Source organism: Ranitomeya variabilis, chromosome 3 (assembly GCF_051348905.1).
Source record: "Ranitomeya variabilis isolate aRanVar5 chromosome 3, aRanVar5.hap1, whole genome shotgun sequence".
In the NCBI taxonomy this organism is placed as follows: Eukaryota; Metazoa; Chordata; class Amphibia; order Anura; family Dendrobatidae; genus Ranitomeya; species Ranitomeya variabilis.
Genome location: NC_135234.1, coordinates 311,005,420 through 311,031,583, shown reverse-complemented (window position 1 = coordinate 311,031,583; position 26,164 = coordinate 311,005,420). Strand labels below are relative to the sequence as shown.

Below are 26,164 nucleotides of genomic sequence, written 5' to 3'. Positions count from 1 at the left end.
GTTAAAAAAACGCGGCGTTTTCACGCTTTTTCATGCGTTTTGCATGCGTTTGCGTTTTCTGTGCGCATGGTGGAAAATTTAACAGGAGAAAAATCTAGATAAACAGACACCGGCAATGGGATTACAGTGTGGGTGTATTATGGGACATGTATATATAGACCCTTGGACTGCTGAAATCTTCACAGTTTGTTACTGTATCCTGTGTCATGATGGATCTTCGCATGGAGAGCTTTTATTTCAACCTGGATTTAAGTATCAAGCTGTTTCTTGCCTGTGCGTTCGCTTGGGAGCAACAAAGAAATAGAGAACGACAGAGAAGGACATGGCGTAGGTGTTTTTGGAGACACCCCATTATTGAACTCCGGGAGAGTCGTGGAGCCTACCATATGCTATATGGCGAGCTTAATGCCAACACGGACAAATTCCTGGAATATACCAGGATGTCTCAAGACTCTTTTCGGGATTTGCTTGGTCGTGTCCAAGGAGCCATCTGGAGACAGGACACCCAACTCTGTAAAGCGATTCCGGCTTAGAAACGTCTCCTGGTTACATTAAGGTACGTAACAATTCTAAACAAATGGCTGTCATAATTATTGTTGGTCTGCCATGTATTATTTGTATTTTCCTTTATGTCTTTAGCTAAACACCACCATAAATAGAATTGATTGTTTTTATATTATTTCAGATTTCTGGCTACCGGAGAGAGCTTATCATCGCTCCACTTTCAGTACCGGCTTGGAATATCCACCCTGTCCGGAATAGTTGCGGACACCTGTCGTGCTTTGAAGACACAAAAAAGCACAGTGAGGTCAAAAATACTCTGTTGTAAAAAAATCACAGTAATAAGCAAGTGCTAGTCAAAAGATGTAAAGAAAACAGGGTATTTAGTTGATACGTTTTTTTGCAAAAAAATGTATACTAAGCTGCTCCACCAAATCGCCAAGGTATACCCTTATAGAGCAGTCCTAACTAATGTATGCAATCCCTATCTGATGTATTTAACACCTGATTATCTGTATAATACCTGTATAAGCAGGGTTCAGAGAGAAAAAAATATACATGTGGACATGCAGGATGGAACAGCTTAAATGCAAGTGACCCACAGAGGAGCCACCACCACAGATCCCTGTTGAAAAAGCTCACCGCGAAACGCGCGTCCAGGGCCTTCAGGTGGTGTGTGGTCGGGTTCCCTCTGTTCCATGGGTAAGTGCACATGATCATTAATAGCAACCCCATTGGTATGTTCATCGGTGCAGGGATCGCTGATTTATTTATGGTGCCTCTTGGTGATTGTTTCCCTGTGATATGCTGACACAGCTTTATATCATGTGCACCAGTTAGGGATGTTGCCCAGCAGTACCACACTATACCTGATGTACCGTCATATCCTTTTTGTATTGCCTGTCCTGTTTTGTATATTTCTGCATACAGCAGATATACATTTATGTTTGTAAATTGATTATCTATTAATAAATTATACTATAATGCTGCTTTGGACTGTTATACTCCATTTCTTTGTGTTGCCATATTTCTGGAGTCGTCCAGTTTGGTGGAGGCCCTTGGGGCATCCGGGGAGAGTTTTATACTCTCAAGTTGTGCTTGTATTTGGGCTTTTAGATTTTGGTCATATATACAATTTGAAGAGGTGAGTACTCACTTCACTGACATTTCCACCTTGTGCAGGCCCAAGCCATTGCTGCTCAGAAGGAGATGACATTCTGATGCATGCAGAAAGAAAAAAATGCCAGAAATTAGGAAACATAGAGACAGAAAATAGAAAATAAAGACATTGGCTTTGATACTCACATTGTTCAGTGTCTTGTTTCCTCCAAGGTTCTTGCCTGCGTCTGGTCTGCTTCCCAGTCTGCTGAGTAGTGACCTGCAAATGTCCACTCTGTCCCTTTATCACTTTGTATGTGGGGGGCGGCTTATCAGTGTCTAAACATGTTTTCCTGTGGTAAAACGCATGCGTTCACAAACGCAAGCAAACGCATGTGCTTGTGGCCGCATACGTTCACATAGACCGTAATGCGCCGCATTCCTTCTGCTAACAACCGCATACGTTTCCTGGTGGCAAATTGATGCCTCTGAAATTACTACATGTAACGTTTACCGCGCCAAACCGCAGACGACGAAACGACGCATGCGTCGTCTAACGCGGCAAAACGCAACCTATCGCAGGCACCTGCGTCCCTAATGTTAAAGATAGGAATACACAATGCATGCGGAAAATTGTGGCACAAACGCTGCGGACACAACCGCAAATGTGAAACCAGCCTAATGGGGACCCTGTGTTGCTGGACAGGGTACATACCATAAGACTTAGGGCCCACCCCATTCACAGCACAATCTGTCCGACTACTTTCCTGTGAAAAAAAATGGTGAAGTTTACGTGTGCTCTGTGCTCCTTCTTGTAGGGCAAAGAAAGCTCGCTCTGGAGGCACCCAAGCAGAATCTGACAGTACAGAGGATTCTGATAGAGGAAAAAAGCAGTTTCAACTTAACTTATGTGAGGTACAAATACAGATAAACCGAAGACAAATGATTGTGGATAGGAAATATGCATACAAGCTTTATGACTTTTTTTCTTTTTTACATGCCCTTCTTTTATGATCCCTTTACTAGTACCTGATCAAATTAGGGGAGATGCAAGTAAAACAAGGCCCTGACTTCCTAGAGTGTCTCATCAAAGCGTTCCATGCTCAGCGCAAGTATGTATTTATACTTTTTATTATCATTTTACAATTCAAAGAATTTATAAGTGTAAAGACACTTTATTTTTAATTTATTATTATTGTAAGGGCATTGTTGTTATTATTGTTGGCAAACCTATCTTCTGACCTTTTTTAAGCAGATATGCAGGTCAATAGCGTTCTGAACCTGCCCTGCGTCTGCACTTAGAGCCCCACTGCCAGGGAATAATGAATTTTATCCCCCCCGGCAGCATTCAGGTTCCAGTCGTAGGGGCAGCACAGGCGCTGGACCAGTCACCGCTCTGTGTATAGGTAGTAGTGTCTCTAATGGCTCCCCCAGTACTGACTGACACTGACTCAGCATTAGGGCCAGCTGTCAGAGCCGGGTGCACGGATACAGCCGCTGCTCTCTATACACAGAGCGGTGACTGACCGGTGCCATCCCTATGACTGGATCGTGAATGCTGCCAGGAGGAATAATGTTCATTTCCTCCCAGCAGCGTGGATGTAAGTGCCAGTGGCAGGCAAAATTAGAACACTGATAACCTCATATCTGCAGGTCAATGGCGTTTTTTCAGTCGACAGATTCCCTTTAAGCATGCTCCCATATGAAGCGCTGTTAACAGATACAGGATACAGATATTTATTTTACCTACTTATATAGCGCCATTACTTCCACAACACTTTACAAACATTATCGGAACTGTCCCCATTGGGGCTCACAATCTAGATTCCCTATGAGGACAAACATTTTTCATAGCAGAGCTCATACATTAGTATTATTTATGCCTAATAACGCTGTATTCAGACTTCTATGTGAAGATGTTATTTCAAGTCATTACATCTGCAGCTATACCAGGATCTTCCTCGGAAAAACAGGAAGATGTATGTGCCTGTTAGAGTACCTTCACACTGCTTCTTTTTCCGATGGTCAAAAAGGTCCATTCTTCAAGCAGAAGATGCAGCAGGAATCGTTTCTGTTCTCTGGAATTTTTTAAACATAAAGTGTCGGTTTTAGTGTTTTGTGGTATAATTCTCAGCACTTATTCATTGTTTTTGTTTTTTTGCCTGCGTTTTTTGTGCAGCTTTTCGTCATTTTCTGGACATTTTTTTAAATCCATTAAACAATGAAGGAAACAATAGCTTTTCAGAATAAAACAAATCAAACAAAACACTCAAAACACCTGGGCATTTTCCAAGTGTTTTTTAGCCTTCCCAATGACTTCTGTTGTAAAGTATTGAGCGTCTTTCTACCAAAAAACACCAGATGAGTGGACATGCCACTTCTTTTGTAGGGAGTCTCCATTTTTGTCTACACCATCTGAGAGCAGCATGTTGTAAGAGCAGAAACTGATTCTTGTAATTTATCACTTACTGAGCTGCTTGCTGCAGTTTTGATAAAATCCCTGTTTCATCTGCTGCAGATCTAGCAATTTTCTGAATGCTGAGCTCTGCTTAACCCTACCCACACCACTGATTGACAGATTTCTGTGTACACTGCATAGGCAGAAAGCTGACCATCAGTGGTGGGGGTGGGGTTACTCAGAGCTCGTGAATATGGAGGACTACATAGCAGGCTACCTAGTCTTCTAGTAATAATCTCCTGATGATAAAACTTTGATTTTATGAAAAAGTAATTGACACAAAGCAGGAATCACGGTCTATGTCTCTACATCTTGGTCCTCTCAGACTAGCCAAAAATCTGGTGATAGATTTCCTTTAAATGCTTGGTCTTATTGAACATTTGAAGCATTTTAAAGATGTTCAGAAGTCTTAACATATGAACAACATGTTGTTTTTGCCATACAGATTTTCAGGAATATTTTTTTTATCATTTTGTTCACGCCTTTACCTACATTTATTTTGAGCAGATGAGCTGAAAAAAAACGATGCAGTGTGGACATACCCTTAGGCTATGAGCACACGCTGCGGATTTTGCTGCGGATCCTCAGCGTTTCTGCAGCTGCGGATTCGCAGCAGTTTCCCATGAGTTTACAGTACAATGTAAACCTATGGGAAACAAAATCCGCAGTGCACATGCTGCGGAAAAAAACGCGCGGAAACGCAGCAGTTTATTTTCCGCAGCATGTCAATTCTTTCTGCGGAATCCACTGTGGGTTTACACCTGGTCCAATAGGAATCTGCAGGCGAAAACCCACAGAGGAAACTGCAGAAGAAACCGCGATAAATCCGCAGTAAAAACCGCAGCAGTTTTTCACTGCGGATTTATCAAATCCGCTGTGGAAAATTCCGCATTGGAATCCGCAGCGTGTGCGCATGGACTTACCCTGGTGTATAACTGGCCTTAATAAGGTTCTGGGGGTGGATTATATAGGAATTCATCTTTTTACGGCAAATTAAAATGAATTAAAATATTCTTTGCTCTAGCAAAAAAGTTTTTAAACAGAACTTGTCAGCTGATGTATGCTGCCTAAACCATGAGCAGTGTGGTTCAGACACAGGTTGTGATATTGCAGTCTTGTACGTTTTTCTCGGAAATGCTCTGAAAAGCGGGCCAGGGAAATATCAGTTGAGTATTCCGAGGCAGGTCCCAAATGGATTTTCTCTGCCCCACTGCCCATAATGGACCTTTCTCTCCATTTATACACACATAGTAAGAGACCTGTCATGGTGAGTGGGGCAGGAGAAGAGGCTGTGGAGAAGCCTGACTACTGACAGGAGACCGAGTCCCCAACAAGTTTCACAAATTATTTTTTCTTTGGAATGCCATAGCGTTTCAGAGTAAAACATACACAGGTGCAATATCTCAGTTATTGTTTGGGGAGCATCCCGCAGCTAACAGGTTTCTTTTAAAGAATATCGTACATTCACTTTTCTCTCTTTCTGTCTTATACTAACTTTTAAGGATTAATACTATACTAATACTAATAGTCAGTGACGTAACTTGAAATTCATGAGCCCCGATGCGAAAGCTCCAACGGGCCCCCAAATATTTTAAATCTTTAATAGCAATAGTCTTTTTCTATAGGCCAAAGGGACTTTCAGGGCCCCCTAGGCTCCAGGGCCTGCAATTGCAACCCCTGCACCTGTTGTAGTTACGCCCCTGCTAATAGTTGTATAAGGTGACCTACTAATAATTGTGGTTTAGTTTTTTTCAGGATGGATTAAATGCTACACAAAGTCTTGTTCCTTTCATAGAGAAGCTGTCCTCATCGCTGCATACTGTGAGCATCACTGCCTATACCGTGCTACATATCAGTAAAATCCTGACCGCAATGAGGCCGGCGTCACACTAGGCGTATGAAAATACAGTCCGTTTTTTACGGCTGTAATACGCAGAAATTGTCCCAAAACACTGTTCCGTATTCAGTGCGAGGATGCGATTTTTACGCACAAATTTATCCGTGTGTCATCCGTATGGCATCCGTATGGCTTGCGTACGGCGCTTTTTTCACGCAGGCTTACAAAATGGACATATCATGGATCCATCGGCTCAAATATTCTTAAAAACATATATACATATATACAGTCTATATATATATATATATATATATATATATATATATGTATTTATATGTCAGTGAGACACACATATATATATATATATATAGATAGATAGATAGATAGATAGATAGATAGATAGATAGATTTCATCGCTAGATAGCAGAAAAGCCGGTAATTCAATTGCCGGCTTTTCCTATCTCCTTCACAAACCCGACAGGACATGAGACATGGTTTACATGCAGTAAACCATCTCAAATCCCTTCTTTTATTACATATTCCTCTTTACTAGTGTCTCTGTGTAAAATTTGGGGTCTCTAGCTATTAAATTAAATGGTTAAATCCCAGAAAAAATTGGCGTGGGATCCCGCTCAATTTTCTCCGCCAGAGTGGGAAAGCCAGTGACTGAGGGCAGATATTAATAGCCTAGGGAGGGACCATGGTTATTGGCCCCCCCTGGCTAAAAACATCTGCCCCCAGCCACCCCAGAAAAGGCACATCTGTAAGATGCGCCTATTCTGGCACTTAGCCTCTCTCCTCCCACTCCTGTGTAGCGGTGGGATATGGGGTAATGAAGGGTTAATGTCACCTTGCTATTGTAAGGTGACATTAAGCCAGGTTAATAATGGAGAGGCGTCAATTATGACACCTATCCATTATTAATCCAATAGAATGAAATGGTTAATAAAACACACACACATTATTAAAAAGTATTTTAATGAAATAAAGACACATGGTGTTTTAATATTTTATTATACTCTTAATCCACCTGAAGACCCTTGTCACCTGAAATAAACGTAAAAAAACCAACAACAATATTCCATACCTTCCGTCGTTCAGTCTTGTCCCACGCTGTAAATCCATCTGAAGGGGTTAAATCATTTTACATTCAGGAAAAGTTCCCAGGCTCGAGTTCATATGAGTTCATCCAGCAGAGGGGGATCACCGTGACTCGAGGTAACTACAGTACATTCCCCTGCATTCCATTCATTCACCAAGTTTTACAGACAGGAGCACAGCTGCATTAGCAGAGCTCCTGGGTGTAAAATGATTTAACCCCTTCAGATGGATTTACAGCGTGGGACAAGACTGAACGACGGAAGGTATGGAATATTGTTGTTTGTTTTGTTTAACTTTATTTCAGGTGACAAGGGTCTTCAGGTGGATTAAGAGTATAATAAAATATTAAAACACCCTGTGTCTTTATTTCATTAAAATACTTTTTAATAATGTGTGTGTGTTTTATTAACCATTTCGTACTATTGGATTAATAATGGATAGGTGTCATAATTGACACCTCTCCATTATTAACCTGGCTTAATGTCACCTTATAATAGCAAGGTGACATTAACCCTTCATTACCCCATATCCCACCACTACACGGGAGTGGGAAGAGAGAAGCTAAGTGCCTGAATAGGCGCATCTTACAGATGTGCCTTTTCTGGGGTGGCTGGGGGCAGATGTTTTTAGCCGGGGGGGGGGCAATAACCATGGTCCCTCTCTAGGCTATTAATATCTGCCCTTAGTCACTGGCTTTCCCACTCTGGCGGAGAAAATTGCGCGGGAGCAATATATATGTCTCACTGATTATATATATATATATATATATACCTATTCTATGTGTACACATTTATCCTACCTATTCTATTCGGTTAGTGTGATTTTACTGTACACCGCACTGAATTGCCGGCTTTTCTAGAGAACACCGCTGAGTATTTCTCGCAAGACACACGCATGGTCCGTGTGTAATCCGTAATTTTCTCGCCCCCATAGACTTTCATTGGCGGATTTTTTACGCAGTACGGTGACAAACGCAGCATGCTGCAATTTTCTACGGCCGTACAAGACCGTATAATACGGATCCGTAAAATATGGCAGATAGGAGCTGGGCCATAGAGAAGCATTGTACCGTATGCAATCCGTATTTTCTGCGCCTCTCATACGTCCGTAAAACACGCCAGTGTGACGCCGGCCTAACACTCTCTACTCGCTGCGTATACAGTGCTGTAGAATTATTACTTTTATATGTTGATTAGATACATCAGACTCAAGATGACGACCTTAAGCAGTTGTCAGAAGCTCGAGATAATCTGCAAAAAGAGTTACATATCGAAAATAAAGAGGTGAGAATTCAGCAACATTCTACTACTTTAAAATGACATTTTGCTATATTTCTTATCAAATAAATCAGCTTCCTTCACCACTTATCAGACACTTCTATCCCTCCCCCCCCCAATCTCCTGCCTCCTGAACTTGTAATCCACTCTGAGAAAGGCAGATTTGAGCTGTTTTTTCTGACCTGATGGACTGCAGGCTCACTGTGGTGCCTTGTTACACAGCATTATATTCTATGCCGAGACAGGAGGAGTTAAGAACAGCTAGAGGAATCAGGCAGAAGCAGAAATAGAAAGATCGAGGTTAGCTTTCTGACAAGTCTTTTACCTCACCCCAGAGCTGATTCACATCCATACGACTCAGCACTGCTGTATAATTTCCTCCATGCTGCTGCTGCTGCTGGTCTTTGTGTACTAACAAATGAAGAGCAGGAATCCATCTCTGCGTCCAGTGCTGTTTATGGGAGAGATCACTGCAACTCACCTTCTCCCATCACCTCTCAGAGCATTGCATATTGGCCAGATATAGTGTTACTCCTCATTTACACTCACAGGGCAGCTTAGTTTGAAAAGTTAATTGAAATTACGGCTACCCTTTGAAGAGGTTGACCACTTTTTTTCTTTTTTTTCTTTTTTTTATTGTTGACAACTGAGGCTACTTTCACACTAGCATCGGTCCGACGTGCCGATGCGCGTTGTGAAAGTAATGCCCGACGTGGGCAGCGGAAGCAGTTTTACAACGTTTCCGCTGCCCCATTGCAATGTCCGGGGAGGAGGGGGCGGAGTTTCGGCCGCGCATGCGCGGTCGAAAATGGCGGACATGACACGCAAAAAAAGTTACATGTAACTTTTTTTGTGCCGACGGTCCGCCAAAACACGACGCAACTGTCGCACGACGGTTGCGACGTGTTGCACTCCGTCGCAATGCGTCGCTAATGCGAGCCTATGGAGAAAAAACGCATCCTGCGGGCAACTTTACAGGATGCGTTTTTTCTACATAACGACACATTGCGACATGCGTCGAACGACGCTAATGTGAAAGTAGCCTGACACCCTACTTTTATCATCTCCAGGGGTGGCTGGATGTAAACAGTGTATGGAGTGGAACTACGGTACATACACTGTTATGTGGCCATAGCTGGCCACTGCAGATTAGGCTACTTTCACACTGGCGTTTTTTGTCCTCCGTCGCAATGCGTCGTTTTGGACAAAAAACACATCCTGCAAAAGTGCTTGCAGGATGCGTTTTTTCTCCATTGACTTGCATTAGCGACGCATTGCGACGGATTGCCACACGTCGCATCCGTTGTGCGACGGATGCGTTGTGCTTTGGCGGACCGTCGGCACAAATAAAACGCTACATGTAACGTTTTTTGCTGCCGACGGTCCGCTTTTTCCGACCGCGTATGCGCGGCCGGAACTCCGCCCCCACCTCCCCGCACTTCACAATGGGGCGGCGGATGCGCTGGAAAAATGCATCCGCTGCCCCCGTTGTGCGGCGTATACAACGATAGCGTCGGTAACCTCGGCCCGACGCACGGCGACGGGCCGAGTCCGACGCTAGTGTGAAAGAAGCCTTAGCCACTTGGCTGACGGGCTTGTTAGGCTTTCAATCCACATGAATTGTCAGGTTGCATAGCTGAAGAGAAGACAATCCACTCTTTAAGTTAGGCATACACTTAACCCCTTAACCCTCTAAGCTTTTTTCAGTTTTGCTTTTTCGTTTTTCGCTCTCCTTTTTCTCAGAGCCATAACTTTTATATTTTTCTGTCAATATAGCCATGTGAGGGCTTATTTTTTGCTGGACGAATTGTACTTTTGAACAACACCATTGGTTTTACCATGTCGTGTACTAGAAAACGGGAAAAAAATTCCAAGTGCGGTGAAATTGCAAAAAATGTGCAATTCCATACTTGTTTTTTTGTTTGCCTTTTTTACTAGGCTCACTATATGCTAATGGAGAGCCCCCCAAGGGCAAGGGGAACTGGGTATCGGGCCCTTCGTTTCTCGGTGGGGATGTCACGGTGGCTGACCCGGTCCGTGGCCCTAGGGACGTCCGTTATTAATGGGGGAAAGGTCTTTAAAGGGATAATGTTCGTGACGCCACCTGTGGTATTCGGTCAGGGCGACCGATGCTGCTTATAGCTGCTTGCACGTATAACCCTCCACTTAAAACAATATAAAAGTTAACCAGGGTGCAGAAAGAAAAGAGGGAAAGAAGAGGGATAAAAGGGAGGTGAAGCAGTTACACTTTAACCTCCTCCCACAACAGCCAACTTTTGTTTTTTGTGCTTTCAGTTTTCCCTCCCTTTCTCACAAGAGCCATAACTTTTTTTTAGACCTCCATTGAAGTAGCTGTACAAAGGCTTGTTTTTTTGCTGGACAAGTTAAACTTTTAACCCCTTAGTGACGGAGGCAAATTTTTGAAATCTGACCAGTGTCACTTTATGTGGTAATAACTCTGGAACGCTTCAACAAATCGCAGTGATTTTGAGATTGTTTTTTCGTGACACATTATACTTTAAGATAATGGTAAATTTAGGTTGATATGTTTTGTGTTTATTTATAATAAAAAATCAGAAATTTGAGAAAAATGTTAAAAAATTAGCAATTTTCAAACTTTGATTATCCCTTTAATCCAGATAGTCATACCACAGCAAAACATCAATAAATAACATTTCCCTCATGTCTGCTTTAAATCAGCATCATTTGTAAAATGTTATTTTATTTTGTTAGCATTTTAGGAAGTTTAAAAATGTAGCAGTAATTTTTCATTTTTTTCAAGGAAATTTACAAAATTTATTTTTTAGGGACCTATCCATATTTGAAGTGCCTTTAGGGGTCCCATATATTGGGAAACCCCCAAAAGTTATACCATTTTAAAAACAGCACCCACTGACATATTGAAAACTGCAGTCAGGTAGTTTATTAACCCTTCAGGTGCTTTCAGGAATTAATGCAATGTGGCATGACAGAAATGAAAAAGCATATTTTTACCACCTAAATGCCGCTAACTTCTGAACAGGTTACAACAGCCATCAAACTCTAAGGGTATGGCTCCACGGTCCGGAGGGGCGGCGGTATCGCCGCAGCGGCGAAGCCGCTCGGCGCTAAGCCCCGCCCCCTTTCTGGGACGCGATGGTGCCGGATGTGTACAGTACACATCTGGGATCATCGCACCCCTCGCCATAGGGCCCTGTGATATGCCTTGCGGGGACGCTGCGTCCCCGCAAGGTGTAAGGACATGCTGCGATCTGAAAAGACGCGCAGCATGTCCGGAGTCGCAGGGCCGCCGCGTGCGGGTTTCCACGCATAGTGGAGACGGGATTTCATAAAATCCCCTCCACTATGCTGGAACATCTGGACGCTGCTTGTTTGATGCTGCAGCGTCAAACAAGCAGCGTTTACTTACCGTGGAAACATACCCTAAGGCTATGTGCACACGCTGCGGTTTTTGCTGCGGATCCGCAGCGGATTTGACGCTGCGGATCCGCAGCAGTTTTCCATGCGGTGTACAGTACCATGTTACCGTATGGAAAACCAAAACCGCAGTGCCCACGATGCGGAAAAAGCCGCGCGGAATTGCTGCGGAAAAAAAGAAGGACCGTGTCACTTCTTTCTGCGGATTCCGCAGCGGTTTTCAACATGCACCAATAGGAAAGTGCTGTTGAAAACCGGCAGAGGAATCCGGAGAAGAAACCGCAGGAAAATCCGCAGTGAAAACCGCAGTGGTTTTGCACTGCGGATTTTCCAATTCCGCAGCGGAAAAAAACGCAGCAGATTCCGCAGCGTGTGCACGGGGCCTAAGGGTATGTGCACACGCTGCGGATTTTGCTTCAGATCCGCAGCGGATTTGACGCTGCAGATCCGCAGCAGTTTTCCCAAAGTTTACAGTACCATGTAAACCTATGGGGAAAAAAAAAAAATCGCTGTGCACATGCTGCGGAAAATTCCGCGCGGAAACGCAGCGGATTATTTTCCGCAGCATGTCAATTCTCTCTGCGGATTCCGCAGCGGTTTTCAACATGCACCAATAGGAAAGTGCAGTTGAAAACCCGCAGAAGAAACCGCGAGAAAATCCGCAGTGAAAACCGCAGTGGTTTTGCACTGCGGATTTTCCAAATCCGCTGCGGAAAAATCCGCAGCAGAATCCGCAACGTGTGCACATACCCTGAGGCCACTATTTGGCCATGAATTTCCATGGAAAACATCGGGACCACACAATCATGATCTGAGGGCACCAGTTAGGATAAACAGGGAGCCCCCAAACTCTGTTAACCGTTTATAATGATGTAGTCACTATTGACAGCAGCATCTAAGGGGTTAAACAGATTTGGATGGTGCAAACTATGATGATGGCTGATGCAGCAAGTTGTCAGCTATAGTGTACAGCTGACAGCTGCTGGATTGTCTCCTGTATGGGGAGGCTATTCTCTTATATCTCAGGTCAGTTATAAGACGTATTTGCGGTCATTAAGGGGTAACACTGTATTTTTACTGGTAAACCGAAAATAGAAACCCTGTGCGTTTTTTTTTTTTTTGGGGGGGGGGGGTCTGAAAGTGCCCCTCTCGGCTTATACTCGAGTCATAGAAGGCGGGGGGGTCGGCGGGTGAGGGGGAGCGACGCCTGTCAAATACTCACCTGCTCCCAGCGCTCCTGACGCGGTCTCTGCATGTCCCACGGTCTTGGGGCGCGGCAGCTTCTTCCCCTGTTCAGCGGTCACATGGTACCGCTCATTAACGTTATAAATATGGACTCCATAGGGGTGGAGCCGCTTATTCATTACTGTAATGAGCGGTACCATGTGACCGCTCACTACAGGAAGAAGCTGCCGTGCCCCAAGACTGTGGGACATGCAGGGACCGCGTCAGGAGCGCCGGGAGCAGGTGAGTATGTCATATTCACCTTCCTTCGTTCCACCAACGCTCCGTCTTCCACGTCCTCTACAGTGACTGTTCAGGTCAGAGGGCGCGATGACGTATTAGTGAGTGCGCCGCCCTCTGCCTGAACAGTCAGTGACGGGACGCTGAGGAGAGGTGAGTATGTGATTTTTTTTTTTTAGTGCAGCAGCAGCATTACATGTGGCACAATGCTATATGGAGCGTCTATGGGGCCATAAAGAACTGCATGGAGCATTATATGGAGCATCTATGGGGCCATAAAGAACTGCATGGAGCATTACATGGAGCATCTATGGGGCCATAACTGCATGGAGCATTATATGGGGCATCTATGGGGACATAACTGCATGGAGCATTATATGGGGCATCTATGGGGACATAACTGCATGGAGCATTATATGGGGCATCTATGGGGACATAACTGCATGGAGCATTATATGGGGCCATAATGAACTGCATGGAGCATTATATGGGGCATCTATGGGGCCATAAAGAACTGCATGGAGCATTATATGGGGCATCTATGGGGCCATAACTGCATGGAGCATTATATGGGGCCATAAAGAACTGCATGGAGCATTATATGGGGCATCTATGGGGCCATAAAGAACTGCATGGAGCATTATCTGGGGCATCTATGGGGCCATAATGAACTGCATGAAGCATTATATGGAGCATCTATGGGGCCATAAAGAACTGCATGGAGCATTATCTGGGGCATCTATGGGGCCATAAAGAACTGCATGGAGCATTATATGGGGCATATTTGTATATGGAGCATCTTATGGGGCCATAAAGAACTGTATGGAGCATTATAAGGGGCATCTATGGGGCCATTAAGAACTGCATGGAGCATTACATGGGGCATATTTGTATATGGAGCATCTTATGGGGCCATCATAAACTGTATGGAGCATTATATGGGGCTCCTGATTCAATATGGATATTCAAAAACACTTAACCTACTGATGTCTCAATTAATTTTACTTTTATTGGTATCTATTTTTATTTTTGACATTTACCGGTAGCTGCTGCATTTCCCACCTTAGGCTTATACTCGAGTCAATAAGTTTTCCCAGTTTTTTTGTTGCAAAATTAGGAGGGTCGGCTTATACTCGAGTATATACGGTAAGTACAATTATGGCGATTGTATACATTTCTTTAATGAAATTGTATATTTTTTATTACTTAAAAAGGGTATGCTATAAGATTAAAAGCGGCCATTTTTGCCCCTACTTTGCTCCCGCTGCTCCTCTGAGTTAATCTACCTTTTTTCTAATAAGCTATACGGTTTCAGAGATATTAACATTTTTATTTTGTACTAATTCTTAATTTCTTCTCCAAGTCCAAGGGGGCATTGCTCACTTATCTTTTGGACAGTGGAGCTGTATACTGTAATACAATATATACTGTATATACTCACAATTACATTCACAGACTGGGCTTTACCGGAGGACTAAGGCCATGGTCACACGTTCAAGTATTTGGTCACTATGAGTGGGTGATAAATACAGAAATGTTGACATGTTTCTATTATACTTTCCTCTGATTGCTCCACTCCTGGTTTTGGCTCACAAATATTAAGGTAATAATAATACTGACCAAATACTGACCGTGTGAACAAAGCTTTAGTGTATGTGCATATGATGTCTTTTACACAGCGGCGTATCCACTGGATTTTTTCCCAGCAGAAGATGCTTCAGAAAATAACAGCTTCCATATTGTGGGAAAAGATTCTGTATAACTAGAAATTTACCTGTTTAACTCTCTTCTTATTCTGGTCTAAAAAGTCCATTTGGTGATTTACAGTCATCTGTGTGTGCTCACGTGGACAGGGAAAGCTGACAGTCACTGAACAGGACCTCCTTAGCACAGAAGGAGCAGAGAGTTCAATTTCTAGTTTACATACAGTGGGTACGGAAAGTATTCAGACCCCTTTAAATATGTCACTCTTTGTTTCATTGCAGCCATTTGGTAAATTCAAAAAAGTTCATTTTTTCTCGTTAATGTACACTCTACACCCCATCTTGACTGAAAAAAAACAGAAATGTAGACATTTTTGCAAATTTATTAAAAGAAAAAACAAAAACAAATTATCACATGGTCATAAGTATTCAGACCCTTTGCTCAGTATTGAGTAGAAGCACCCTTTTGAGCTAGTACAGCCATGAGTCTTCTTGGGAATGATGCAACAAGTTTTTCACACCTGGATTTGGGGATCCTTGATATTCTTTCTTGCAGATCCTCTACAGTTCCGTCAGGTTGGATGGTGAACGTTTGTGGACAGACATTTTCAGGTCTCTCCAGAGATGCTCAATTGAGTTTAGGTCAGGGCTCTGGCTGGGCCAGTCATGAATGTTCACAGAGTTGTTCTGAAGCCACTCCTTTGTTAATTTAGCTGTGTGCTTAGGGTAATTGTCTTGTTGGAAGGTGAACCTTCGGCCATGTCTGAAGTCCAGAGCACTCTGGAAGAGGCTTTCTGGGCTGTAGTGATAGTTGACTTTGTGGAACTTTCTCCCATCTCCCTACTGCATCTCTGGAGCTCAGCCACAGTGATCTTGGGGTTCTTCTTTACCTCTCTCACCAAGGCTCTTTTCCCACGATTGCTCAGTTTGGCTGGACGGCCAGGTCTAGGAAGACTTCTGTTGGTCCCAAACGTCTTCCATTTAAGGATTATGGAAACCTCTGTTCTCTTAGGAACCTTAAGTACTGCAGAAATTCTGTTGTAACCTTGGAGAGATCTGTGCCTTGCCACAATTCTGTCTCTGAGCTCCTTGGCCAGTTCCTTTGACCTCATGATTCTTATTTGGTCTGACATGCACTGTGAGCTGTGAGGTCTTATATAGACAGGTGTGTGCCTTTCCAAATCAAATTCTATCAGTTTAATTAAACACAGCTGGACTCCAATGAAGGAGCAGAACATCTCAAGGAGGATCACAAGGAAATGGACAGCATGTGACTTAAATATGAGTGTCTGAACAAAGGATCTGAATACTTATGACTTATTTTATTTATTACTCTACATTTATTAACATTAAACCTCATTTGCCAAGTGTTTGCCCCTTCAGTCTTCTTATTCAGATCATTTTGCAATGTTTTAATGTCAAGGTCAGATTATAATGTCCTACATAGTTTGGTGTCGTCAGCAAAGACTGACGCTGTATTCTCAATCCCCTCCGAAAGGTTATTAATAAAGAGGTTAAAAAGAATCGGTCCTAGCACAGATTCCTGCGGTGCCCCACTGCTGACTATATCCCATTTAGAGAACATACTATTTATGACAACTATGTTTCCTGTCATTTAGCCAATTCCTTACCCATCTGCATATAGTTTCCCACAGTCCTTGCTTCTGTAGCTTCAGTATAAGGCTGTTATGTGGTACAGTATGAAATGCCTTTGCGAAGTTCTGATAAATCACATCAGCCGCTTTACCAACATTCAAATTCGCACTCACCTCCTCATAGAAACCCAACATGTTGGTTAGACACGACTTATTGTTCTACAATATATTTCTGCAGGTCATTTATTATGATGCTCTCAAAAACTACTGATGTCAGGCTTACTGGAAAGTAGTTGCCTGGATCCACCTTCTTACCTTTCTTAAATATTGGTACCACGTGAGCCATCCTCCAATCCTGTGGCACCACCCCTGTTACAAGAGAGTCTAAGAATATGAGATACAGCGGTCTGTCAATTATTGAGCTCAATTCCCTCAGTACCCGTGGATGAATGCTATCTGGGCATGTTTTTCCATTTTTACCATTTGTTTATCATCTTTTTTTTTATATTAGAAAAAAGCTCATTTTCTGCTAGCTTTAGTGAAAAATGGAAAGCAGGGAGATGCAACTTGCATAGCAGTTGCGTGCTGTTGATTTTGATCAGAGGAAAGGTATCATAGAAACACGTGCAACATATTTTGGCTTACAAGTACTGTTCTAAAATACTGACCAATTACTAATTGTGTGAATGTGCCTCAAGCTACTTTCACACTAGCGTCGTGCACTGCATGTCGCAATGCGTCGTTGTGGATAAAAAAACGCATCCTGCAAAGTTGTCTGCAGGATGCGTTTTTTCTCCATAGACTTTTATTAGCGACGCATTGCGACGCAGTGCCACACGTCGCAACCGTTGTGCGACGGTTGCGTGGTGTTTTGGCGCACCGCCGCCACCAAAAAAGTTACATTTAACGTTTTTTTGTGCGTTACGTCTGCCATTTTCGACCGCGGATGTGCGGCCGAAACTCCGCCCCCTCCTCCCCGGACCTTGCAATGGGGCAGCGGAAGCGTCTTAAGACTGCTTCCGCTGCCCACGTCGGGCATTTTTGTCACAGTATGCGTCGGTACATCGGGCCGACGCTAGTGTGAAAGTAGCCTCATGGGTGAAATGTGCAGCAAAAGCGCTGAAAGAATTTGCATACTGTAGATTTAAATCTGCACCAAATCTGCAAGTCAAAAAATAAGCAATGTGTGCATGACACGACACTTCAGGAACTTCACTTTGCTGGCATCAGGAAACCTTTTGGCTGAGTTCACACTGGGGTTTTCTGCAGTATTTTTTTAATGCAAATTTTCAGCTGCATTTTACAGTACTAGCAATGTCTGAGATTTCAGAAATCTCATGCACACAGGTTGTTTTTTGTCATCTGTATTTTGTTCTGTACATGGTTTTTTGCACAATGGAGCATGTCACTTCTTTCAGCGTTATTCGCCCATTGAAATGAATGGGTGGTGAAAAAACGCACCAAAAACGCAGGTATCAGGTTTTGCTGTGTTTTTTGTGCCCAAACCTGATTCTGTAGAACAGGACTTTTTTACTCAACACTAAACGTAATCCGCATGCACAAGACAAAAATGTAGCATGCCCAAACCGCATCAAAAAATGCACAAAAATGCAAGAAAGAGATAAGGTTTTGCTGCAGAAAAAAAGGCTGAAAAACATCTAGTATGAACTTACCCTTCAGGCTTGTGACATATCTGAGCAGAAAAAAATGCAACAAATCTGCAACGTGTGCACAAGCCCTTAGTATCACTATCTGTGAAAAAAAAAAAATCAGCGCATGCAAGAAAATTGAAGGTGTGGTATTTTTTTCCAGCTACATGACATGCATTTCATAGATTACACTGTATTTTTAATATTATAGATTTCCTCTAAAAATTGTGTTCCTGTTACCAGGAATTTCAGAGCCCCATACTGGCAAAACTTTCGTGCCCCCCTGAGACTCTGCCCAGGCTTCACCCCAGCTATGCCTCCACCCCAGCTCCGCCTCCACCCCTCAAACCTTCTACTGTTCCACCGCCCACTCTTGGAAAAACTCCACTTCTGCTCAACTTCCTCACCGATCACACATTAACACTTCCCATCTAACACCTTATCGCACACATATAGCCATCAGCTTTTGTTTTGGCCAAAAGATTTTTTAATCCGCCACCATGGCAACGTAGACTCTTTTGGCAGGGTCTTACTCCACTCTACCCTATTAAACATTTGTTAAAATATCCAATACTGTTTTTAAGTATATTTTTATGTATTGTTCTTTAACCCCTTCATGACCTTGGGATTTTCCGTTTTTCCGTGTTCGTTTTTCGCTCCCCTCCTTCCCAGAGCCATAACTTTTTTATTTTTCCATCAATATGGCCATGTGAGGGTTTATTTTTTGCGGGACGAGTTGTACTTTTGAACGACATCATTGGTTTTACCATGTCCTGTACTAGAAAATGGGAAAAAAATTCCAACTGCGGTGAAATTGCAAAAAAGTGCAATCCCATGCATGTTATTTGTTTGGCTTTTTTTGCTAGGTTCACTAAATGCTAAAATTGACCTGCTATTATGATTCTCCAGGTCATTACGAGTTCACAGACACCAAACATGTCTAGGTTATATTTTATCTAAGTGGTGAGAAAAAATTCCAAACTTTGCTAAAAAAATAAAATTGTGCCATTTTCCGATACCCGTAGCATCTTCATTTTTCGTGATCTCGGGTCGGGTGAGGGCTCATTTTTTTGCGTGCCGAGCTGACGTTTTTAGTGATACCATTTTGGTGCAGATTCGTTCTTTTGATCACCCGTTATTGCATTTTAATGCAATGTTGCGGCGACCAAAAAACGTAATTTTGGCATTTTGAATTTTTTTCTCGCTACGCCGTTTAGCAATCAGGTTAATCCTTTATTTGATAGATCGGGCGATTCTGAACATGGCAATAGCAAATATGTGTATATTTGATTTTATTTTTATAGTTTTATTTTGAATTGGGCGAAAGGGGGGTGATTTAAACTTTTATTTTTTATGTATTTCATATTTTTTTTAAACATTTTTTTTTTACTTTTGCCATGCTTCAATAACCTCCATGGGAGGATAGAAGCTGGCATAGCCTGATTGGCTCTGCTACATAGCAGCGATCATCAGATCGCTCCTATGTAGCTGAATTACAGGCTTGTTATGAACGCCGACCACAGGGTGGCGCTCACAGCAAGTCGGCATCAGGAACCATAGGGGTCTCAAGGAGACCTCTGGTCACTATGCCGACGCACCGCTGACCCCCGATCATGTGACGGGGGTCGGCAATGCGCGCATTTCCGGCCGCCCGGCCGGAAGCGGTAGTTAAATGCCGCTGTCAGCGTTTGAGGACAGAAAGGGGTTAAGGGAATTAATCACATACTTTTTTTTAAAACTACCGCATATGCTCTAGTATTAGCCAGCCCGAATATAAGCTGAGGCACCTAATTTTACTGCAGAAAACTGGGAAAACTTATTGACTCAAGTATAAGCCTGGTATGCATGGCCCCCTTATATCCATCCTGGTATTCACGGCCTCCTTATCCGTATCCTTTTTTTATTTTATTAACATTTTCAAATTTTACACACAAATTTGAAATACAATCTTAGGCTGCCGTCACACTAGCAGTATTTGGTCAGTATTTTACATCAGTATTTGTAAGCCAAAACCAGGAATGGAACAATCAGAGGAAAAGTATAATAGAAACATATGCACCACTTCTGCATTTATCACCCACTCCTGGTTTTGGCTTACAAATACTGATGTAAAATACTGTCCAAATACTGCTAGTGTGACGGCATCCTTACTGTGGTTACACCATTTTATACAATTAGTGGTTAATCAGGGTAAAAGGGGCATAACTATTATGATTCATATCACAAGAGATGGAAATCTTGGATTTGTTTCACATCTTGATCAACTCCTCATCCCTATCCTGGTATGCATGGCCCCCTCATTCCTATCCTGGTATGCATGGCCTTTTCATTCCTATCCTGGTATGCATGGCACCCTCATCCCTATCCTGGTATGCATGGCCCCCCATCAGAAAAACGTTAAAAAAAACTAAACCATTCTACTTACCTTTTTCTTGTTATGCTAGGAGCTGATTTATGCTTGTAAACATGCACTGTTTACAAGCAGAGGACAGCTTCCGGAATATTCACTGCTCCCCATGCTGGGACTATGGGCATGTGGAGCAGTGAATATTCATTGATCTTTAAAAGTGGGCACAGTAACCTCAGCCACTGGCTTGCTGCAGCGGCCGGGCAATAACGTGTACCGGCTACTAAAGGGAATGAGTTTTCACTTCTCACCACGCCCATGGGAGTGGAGAGCAGTGAATATTCATTACTTTAAATAGCGGGCACACATCAGAGCCCAGCATCTGCAGGAAGCCGACTGCGGCGGCTAAAAGGGTGTCCGCCATTAATGAGAAATGAATATTAGCTGCTCTCTGGTAGCATGGGTGTGGAGAGCAGTGAATATTCATTTCTCTTTAGCAGCGGGCACAGGTGTTAGACGCAGCAGCCGGCTCCTGCCTCCTGTGACCCATTGTTCTGGTATGTGGGCCATCACTCGAGCGTAAGCCGAGGGGGGGCTTTTTTAGCATAAAAAATGTGCTGAAAAACTCGGCTTTATACACAAGTAAATATGGTAATTGAAACCAGATTGTGATAATTTTTTATAATTTGTATTTCTGATTGCTGATTATTGTATTCTGTTTTCTGTATGTTTATGGAAGCTGCTCTCTTGGACATACTGTATGCATGTATCTATAGCAAAAGATATTATAGGGGAATCTATTTATTTCCTTGGCAGAGTTTTCTATACATGTTTAGTGACATGCAGATGTCATTGTGCAGGAAGGGGTAAGAGGTGGGAAGAGGCCCATAGAAAGACAAATAAAGTTATGGATCTTGAGAGGCGGCGATGAAAGAAACACAATTACATATTTTTGAAAAGGGGCACAAGTATTATAAGGTAAAAAAAAGATTAGTTATCACTATAATCGTACTGACCCAGAGAATAACGTAAAGTTGCAAAATTTACAAAGTGAAAAATATGTGGCGGTTTTTCCCAACTCCCTCAGAAAAAGTTAATAAATTAATCTGTAATTTATGTGTACCCCAAAATGATGGCATCAAAAACTACAACTTGTCCCGCAATAAATAAAGCCCAAACAGCTACATCAATGGCAAACATTTATACGATAAGTATTAGGTTACTAGAATATCCCCTCTATGACAGTCAGTAGGGTTGAATTTAGTACTACTTAGTAGCTAGCAGACAGACGGCCTTCAGCCTCACACTGCACGAGCTGGGAGGAGGAACAAGAAGAGTAGGGGGTAGGTGTGCCAGCGGGCGAATGGGAGGTCGGACAGGTGAGTGCACCTCAACTGCTGCATATAATGTGCCGCAAGGGCCTGGGAAGCGCCAGCAGCTTAGGAACAGGGGGCTGGTCAGAAGCATCTAACATCACTGATGCCAGACACGGCCAGTCCCCTCTGATCAATCATACAATGTAAATATCTGTGGCTGTGACTCGGGTCCTGGGGTTTAATAAAGCAAAGTAAAGTCATTACCCCGGGCCCGAGTGTACCACGCATTCTGCCAGGCTGTTTATAGAGTGGTTCAGCTAAGATGCCTGTGTAAGCCAGCCCCATGGGCAGCTACAAGAGCATGATGCTGGGGTTTATCCACACACTTGTCTCCCCATCCCTGTAGTAAAAGGCAGAGCATATCACATGCATATTAGCAACACTTCCTCCCTGACTGGAGAGATCTTAGCTTATAAGTAAAGGTGTTACCTGCTGATCACATAATGTTACCATGTATTCTCAGTGTCATTTACCTTTGTTGTCTCAGGATTCACCGAACAGGAAGGACACTGGATATAGTTTACACCAACATCAAGGGGATAAGCAGCATGGAACAGAAAAATCTGGATTTCTATATAAAAAGAGTGAAGGGTGTGAATCACTAATTCTTCACCTAGATGACCTCAATCTACCTTGGTCAACTACTTCTGCTCTGTCACTGCCCTTCAGATTTTTCCAATTTTTCCAAACTATTCTAACTTATATGACTAAGACTACACACACACACAGCAGTCATTGCCTTTTTCTTGGTGAGGGGCATAAACGGAACCAAAACTGCACTGTGTGATAACTTTCTATTTCTGTCTTCTATTTACAAGCAATTAACTCATGCTTTCCTTCTTTAAATATAGTAAAATGCTTCTCTCACTTGATTTTTTTAATCGATACTTGATAGGATTTTTCAGATCTTCCATAATGTAAAGTCAAACAATTATGTTTGGGCTTTGAACCAGTTTAAAAGAAACCCCTCACCATGAAATTGCAGTACAAACTGCAGGCCCCATGTTATAGAGCAAGGGGAGCCGAGTAAATTGACTATATAATTTTGTGAGAAAATATTCAGTATGACGTGTTTTAGTTATTTAATCTTCTGCACTTTCTGGGATTTTCTGTCCTGTCAGTCACTGATGGGACCGGACACTGGACAAAAAGTCCCAGAAAAAGCAGAGGATTAAAACACAGGTTGTACTGAATCTATAGTATTCGCTGCTGGGGGAGGGCCATGTGATCAGTCTACACCAACTAAAAAACTTTTCCCTGTGAAGTGTTTTTGAGGAGGCTGATGAACAGGTCTGGCCACATTATCCTCCATCAGAAACCATTTTGTTGATAGGAGAGCTGTGCAGTCTATAATTTAAGCTGACCTAACATGTATAGGAGTAGAAAAGGTAATACTTATATATTAGTAATTGCCATAAATTAATTTCCTCAACTCATTTGATAATATAGAAATAAAGTGAATTTGGCTTCAAACACACACATGCTGCGTTACGGTCTACACAAGCAGTCGAGGAAGGAAGCGCATGCCATTAATATGGTTGCCACCGGGAACATTTGTAGAAATAGAAAATAAATAGCTACATTTTTAAACAGAACAAACACATTTATTCTCTTCTACAGATTCAATTAATGAAACTAAAATGAAATACTTGACACATTCCTTTTAAATTCTCTGAGTGGACATCATTGTGTCCATCTGTTTACATTTTCCTATTTCCCTTAAAAAGACTACTCGAAACTCTACGCATTGTATTTTTGTATTGCTCATATGTTTATCCAGCTTTATTTTATTTAGAATTCGAAAAGTTTGGCAGAAAAGGAAATGTGGGGTTAAATATGGATATCTGACAATATCTCACAGTACGGTGAGTGTGAACTGATTTTTCTAAATGATTATGATGCTGAATGGATAACTGTAATGCTGTGTGTGTGTGTGTGTGTGTGTGTGTGTGTGTGTGTGTGTGTGTGTGTGTGTGTGTGTGTGTGTGTGTGTGTGTACATACACACACACACACCTTTGAGGGGCGTGCTGAACTGTCAATATTGTGAGTGACAGTCCAATCACCCGATCTGAGGCAGCGGTGTGCTGGGCTGTCGGTATTATGATTAATAACAAAAGACTGATGGTTACTTCCAAACAGAAAACTGATGTGTACAGGTGCATACTAAGAGTAGCCATCTCCATACTGTGATGCCGTGATCATTACCGAGTTTGGAGAACACACAGGAACGATCTTTCACTTAAAACAGTCTGTGTGGTTTATTTTCTCCATAAACCATAGAAACATGAACAAAAGGCCAACAGTCTTACATCAGACAGATGAATCCTCAATGTCCATAGTAGAGCTCCCCTCTCTGAAGTCTGTGGGCACATAGGCTGTGCCATATCCAGCAAGCAGGCTCTGTAGCCTAAACACAGTCTCTCTGTGCTGTTCAGGACGTCAGTCCCCACTTAGAATCGTCCAACATACAGGCCACTCTAGTGTCCAACCATGTGCCAAACACACCTCCATTACATAGTTGTAACCACACCCAGGTACCTATCACCTGGCTAGTCAGGTGATCGTGACATCACCGCAGGTCCTCAAACACACAACCCCACACAGGCTTCATCTTGGGTGTTCAGACACACCCCCTTGGGTGGGTATGTAGGTGACTGGACCCACCCAACTCTCCAAGTCACCTGGAAGCCTCCCAATGTAAAGCCAATCTCTCAGCAGTAGATCTGCTGAGCAAAACACGCTCAGGCTTCCATCACAGGGTCAACCACCTCTGTGATACATAATTGCCGTTCATCACCACACCAGTCAGTGTTTTACCATCACAGTTATGCCTCCAAGCGTATCCTGAGGAGCTTTTACAGGGGTCACTGCCTCACAATACATAGCTAACAAAGTTGCACTCTGTAGTGCTATAGCATATATGGAATATGAATTGCATTACTGCTCCAGATTTTATAGGAGAAATTAGCGATACTTACTGTAGCACATTTGTCCAATTCATACATGCCCCTTTGCCAATGACAAGGGGATATCCTTTTACTGGGGACCTATCCTAATGTGAATCCTCTTCTAGGCTGAAGCCTGTATTTATATGGGTGTGTAGCATCCTGCTGGAATTAAAACCACCACGGTATTGTGATTGGCAGCTCAGCTGTCCAATCTGATTGGACCTGCGGGGTCTTGCAGGTGTGACCCATACCCAGCAGGATTTCCACACAATCCTGTGGACTAATTACTCTCCTTTCCTGTATATATACCATGCACCCTCTTCTTGTTTTATGCATATATTTTATGTGTACTCAATTGGGCAACTGCAATTGTATACTCTACTGGCATACCATTTATATGGAGTAGTCCGTTTGGACAAGTTTATGCAATAATTGTCTGTATTCTGCAGTTTATGGTCTCCGTTTTACATAAGGGTGGTCAACTGTTTTGATAATTCCGGTGTGTTACTATGTACAAGTATTTGGTATTGTTGAGTATTATACAGGATTGTATGTGACTGTAGGTTCCTACTGTCTTGGATATCTGCACGGAATTATATCATTAAGGGGTAACTCTGTCTACTTATTAGGCTAGTTTCACATTTGCGTTAGAATCCGCAGCATTTAATCCGCATCCGCAAGTGCAGGAAAAAACGCATAGAAACACGTCCAAACGCGGCGTTTTTTAGACGCATGCGGGAACGCATGCGGTTAAAAAAACGCCGCGTTTGCATGCTTCTCAATGCGTTTTTTCCTGCGTTTGCATTTTTGGTGCATATGGTGACAAATTTTACAGGAGAAAAATCTAGATAACCAGACACCGCCAATGGGACTACAGAGGGCGTGTATTATGGGATATCTTTATATAGACACTTGAACAGCTGAAATCTTCAGATTTTGCTCCTGTATCCTGTGTCATGATGGAGAGCTTTTATTTCAACCTGCATTTAAGCATCATTCTGTTCCTTGCCTGTGCATTTGCTTGGGAGCAAGACAGAAATCGCGAAAGATGGAGAAGGAGACGGCGTAGGCGTTTTTGGAGACACCCCATTATTGAACTACATGAGAGCCGTGGAGCCTATCACACGATGTATGGTGAGCTTAATGCCAACCCGGACAAATTCCCGGAATATACAAGGATGTCGCAAGACTCTTTCCGGGATTTGCTTGCTCGTGTGCAAGGAGCCATACGGAGACAGGACACCCAGCTCCGTAGAGCGATTCCACCACAGGAACGTCTGCTGGTTACATTAAGGTTCGTAACAAATCTAAACCAATGGCAATGCAAATTTTGGGTGTTCTGACATGTATTTTTTTGGTATTTTCCTTTCTGTCTTTAGCATAACAACACC

General features: G+C 42.8%; 1 protein-coding gene across 5 annotated transcripts in view; it reads left to right on the top strand.

The window, feature by feature from the left end:
* Positions 1-26,164, top strand: part of LOC143815893 (arf-GAP with SH3 domain, ANK repeat and PH domain-containing protein 3-like) — a 220,709-nt gene that overhangs the window by 22,918 nt on the left and 171,627 nt on the right. For 4 of the 5 annotated variants that reach the window (XM_077295633.1, XM_077295631.1, XM_077295630.1 and 1 more), the window contains 6 exons: positions 2,418-2,514; positions 2,626-2,711; positions 5,803-5,878; positions 8,192-8,278; positions 22,311-22,414; positions 23,619-23,688. In XM_077295633.1, the coding sequence (XP_077151748.1) occupies positions 2,418-2,514; positions 2,626-2,711; positions 5,803-5,878; positions 8,192-8,278; positions 22,311-22,414; positions 23,619-23,688 (520 nt within the window). The remainder of the gene's footprint in view (positions 1-2,417; positions 2,515-2,625; positions 2,712-5,802; positions 5,879-8,191; positions 8,279-22,310; positions 22,415-23,618; positions 23,689-26,164) is intronic. The other variant, XM_077295632.1, reaches the window with a different exon arrangement.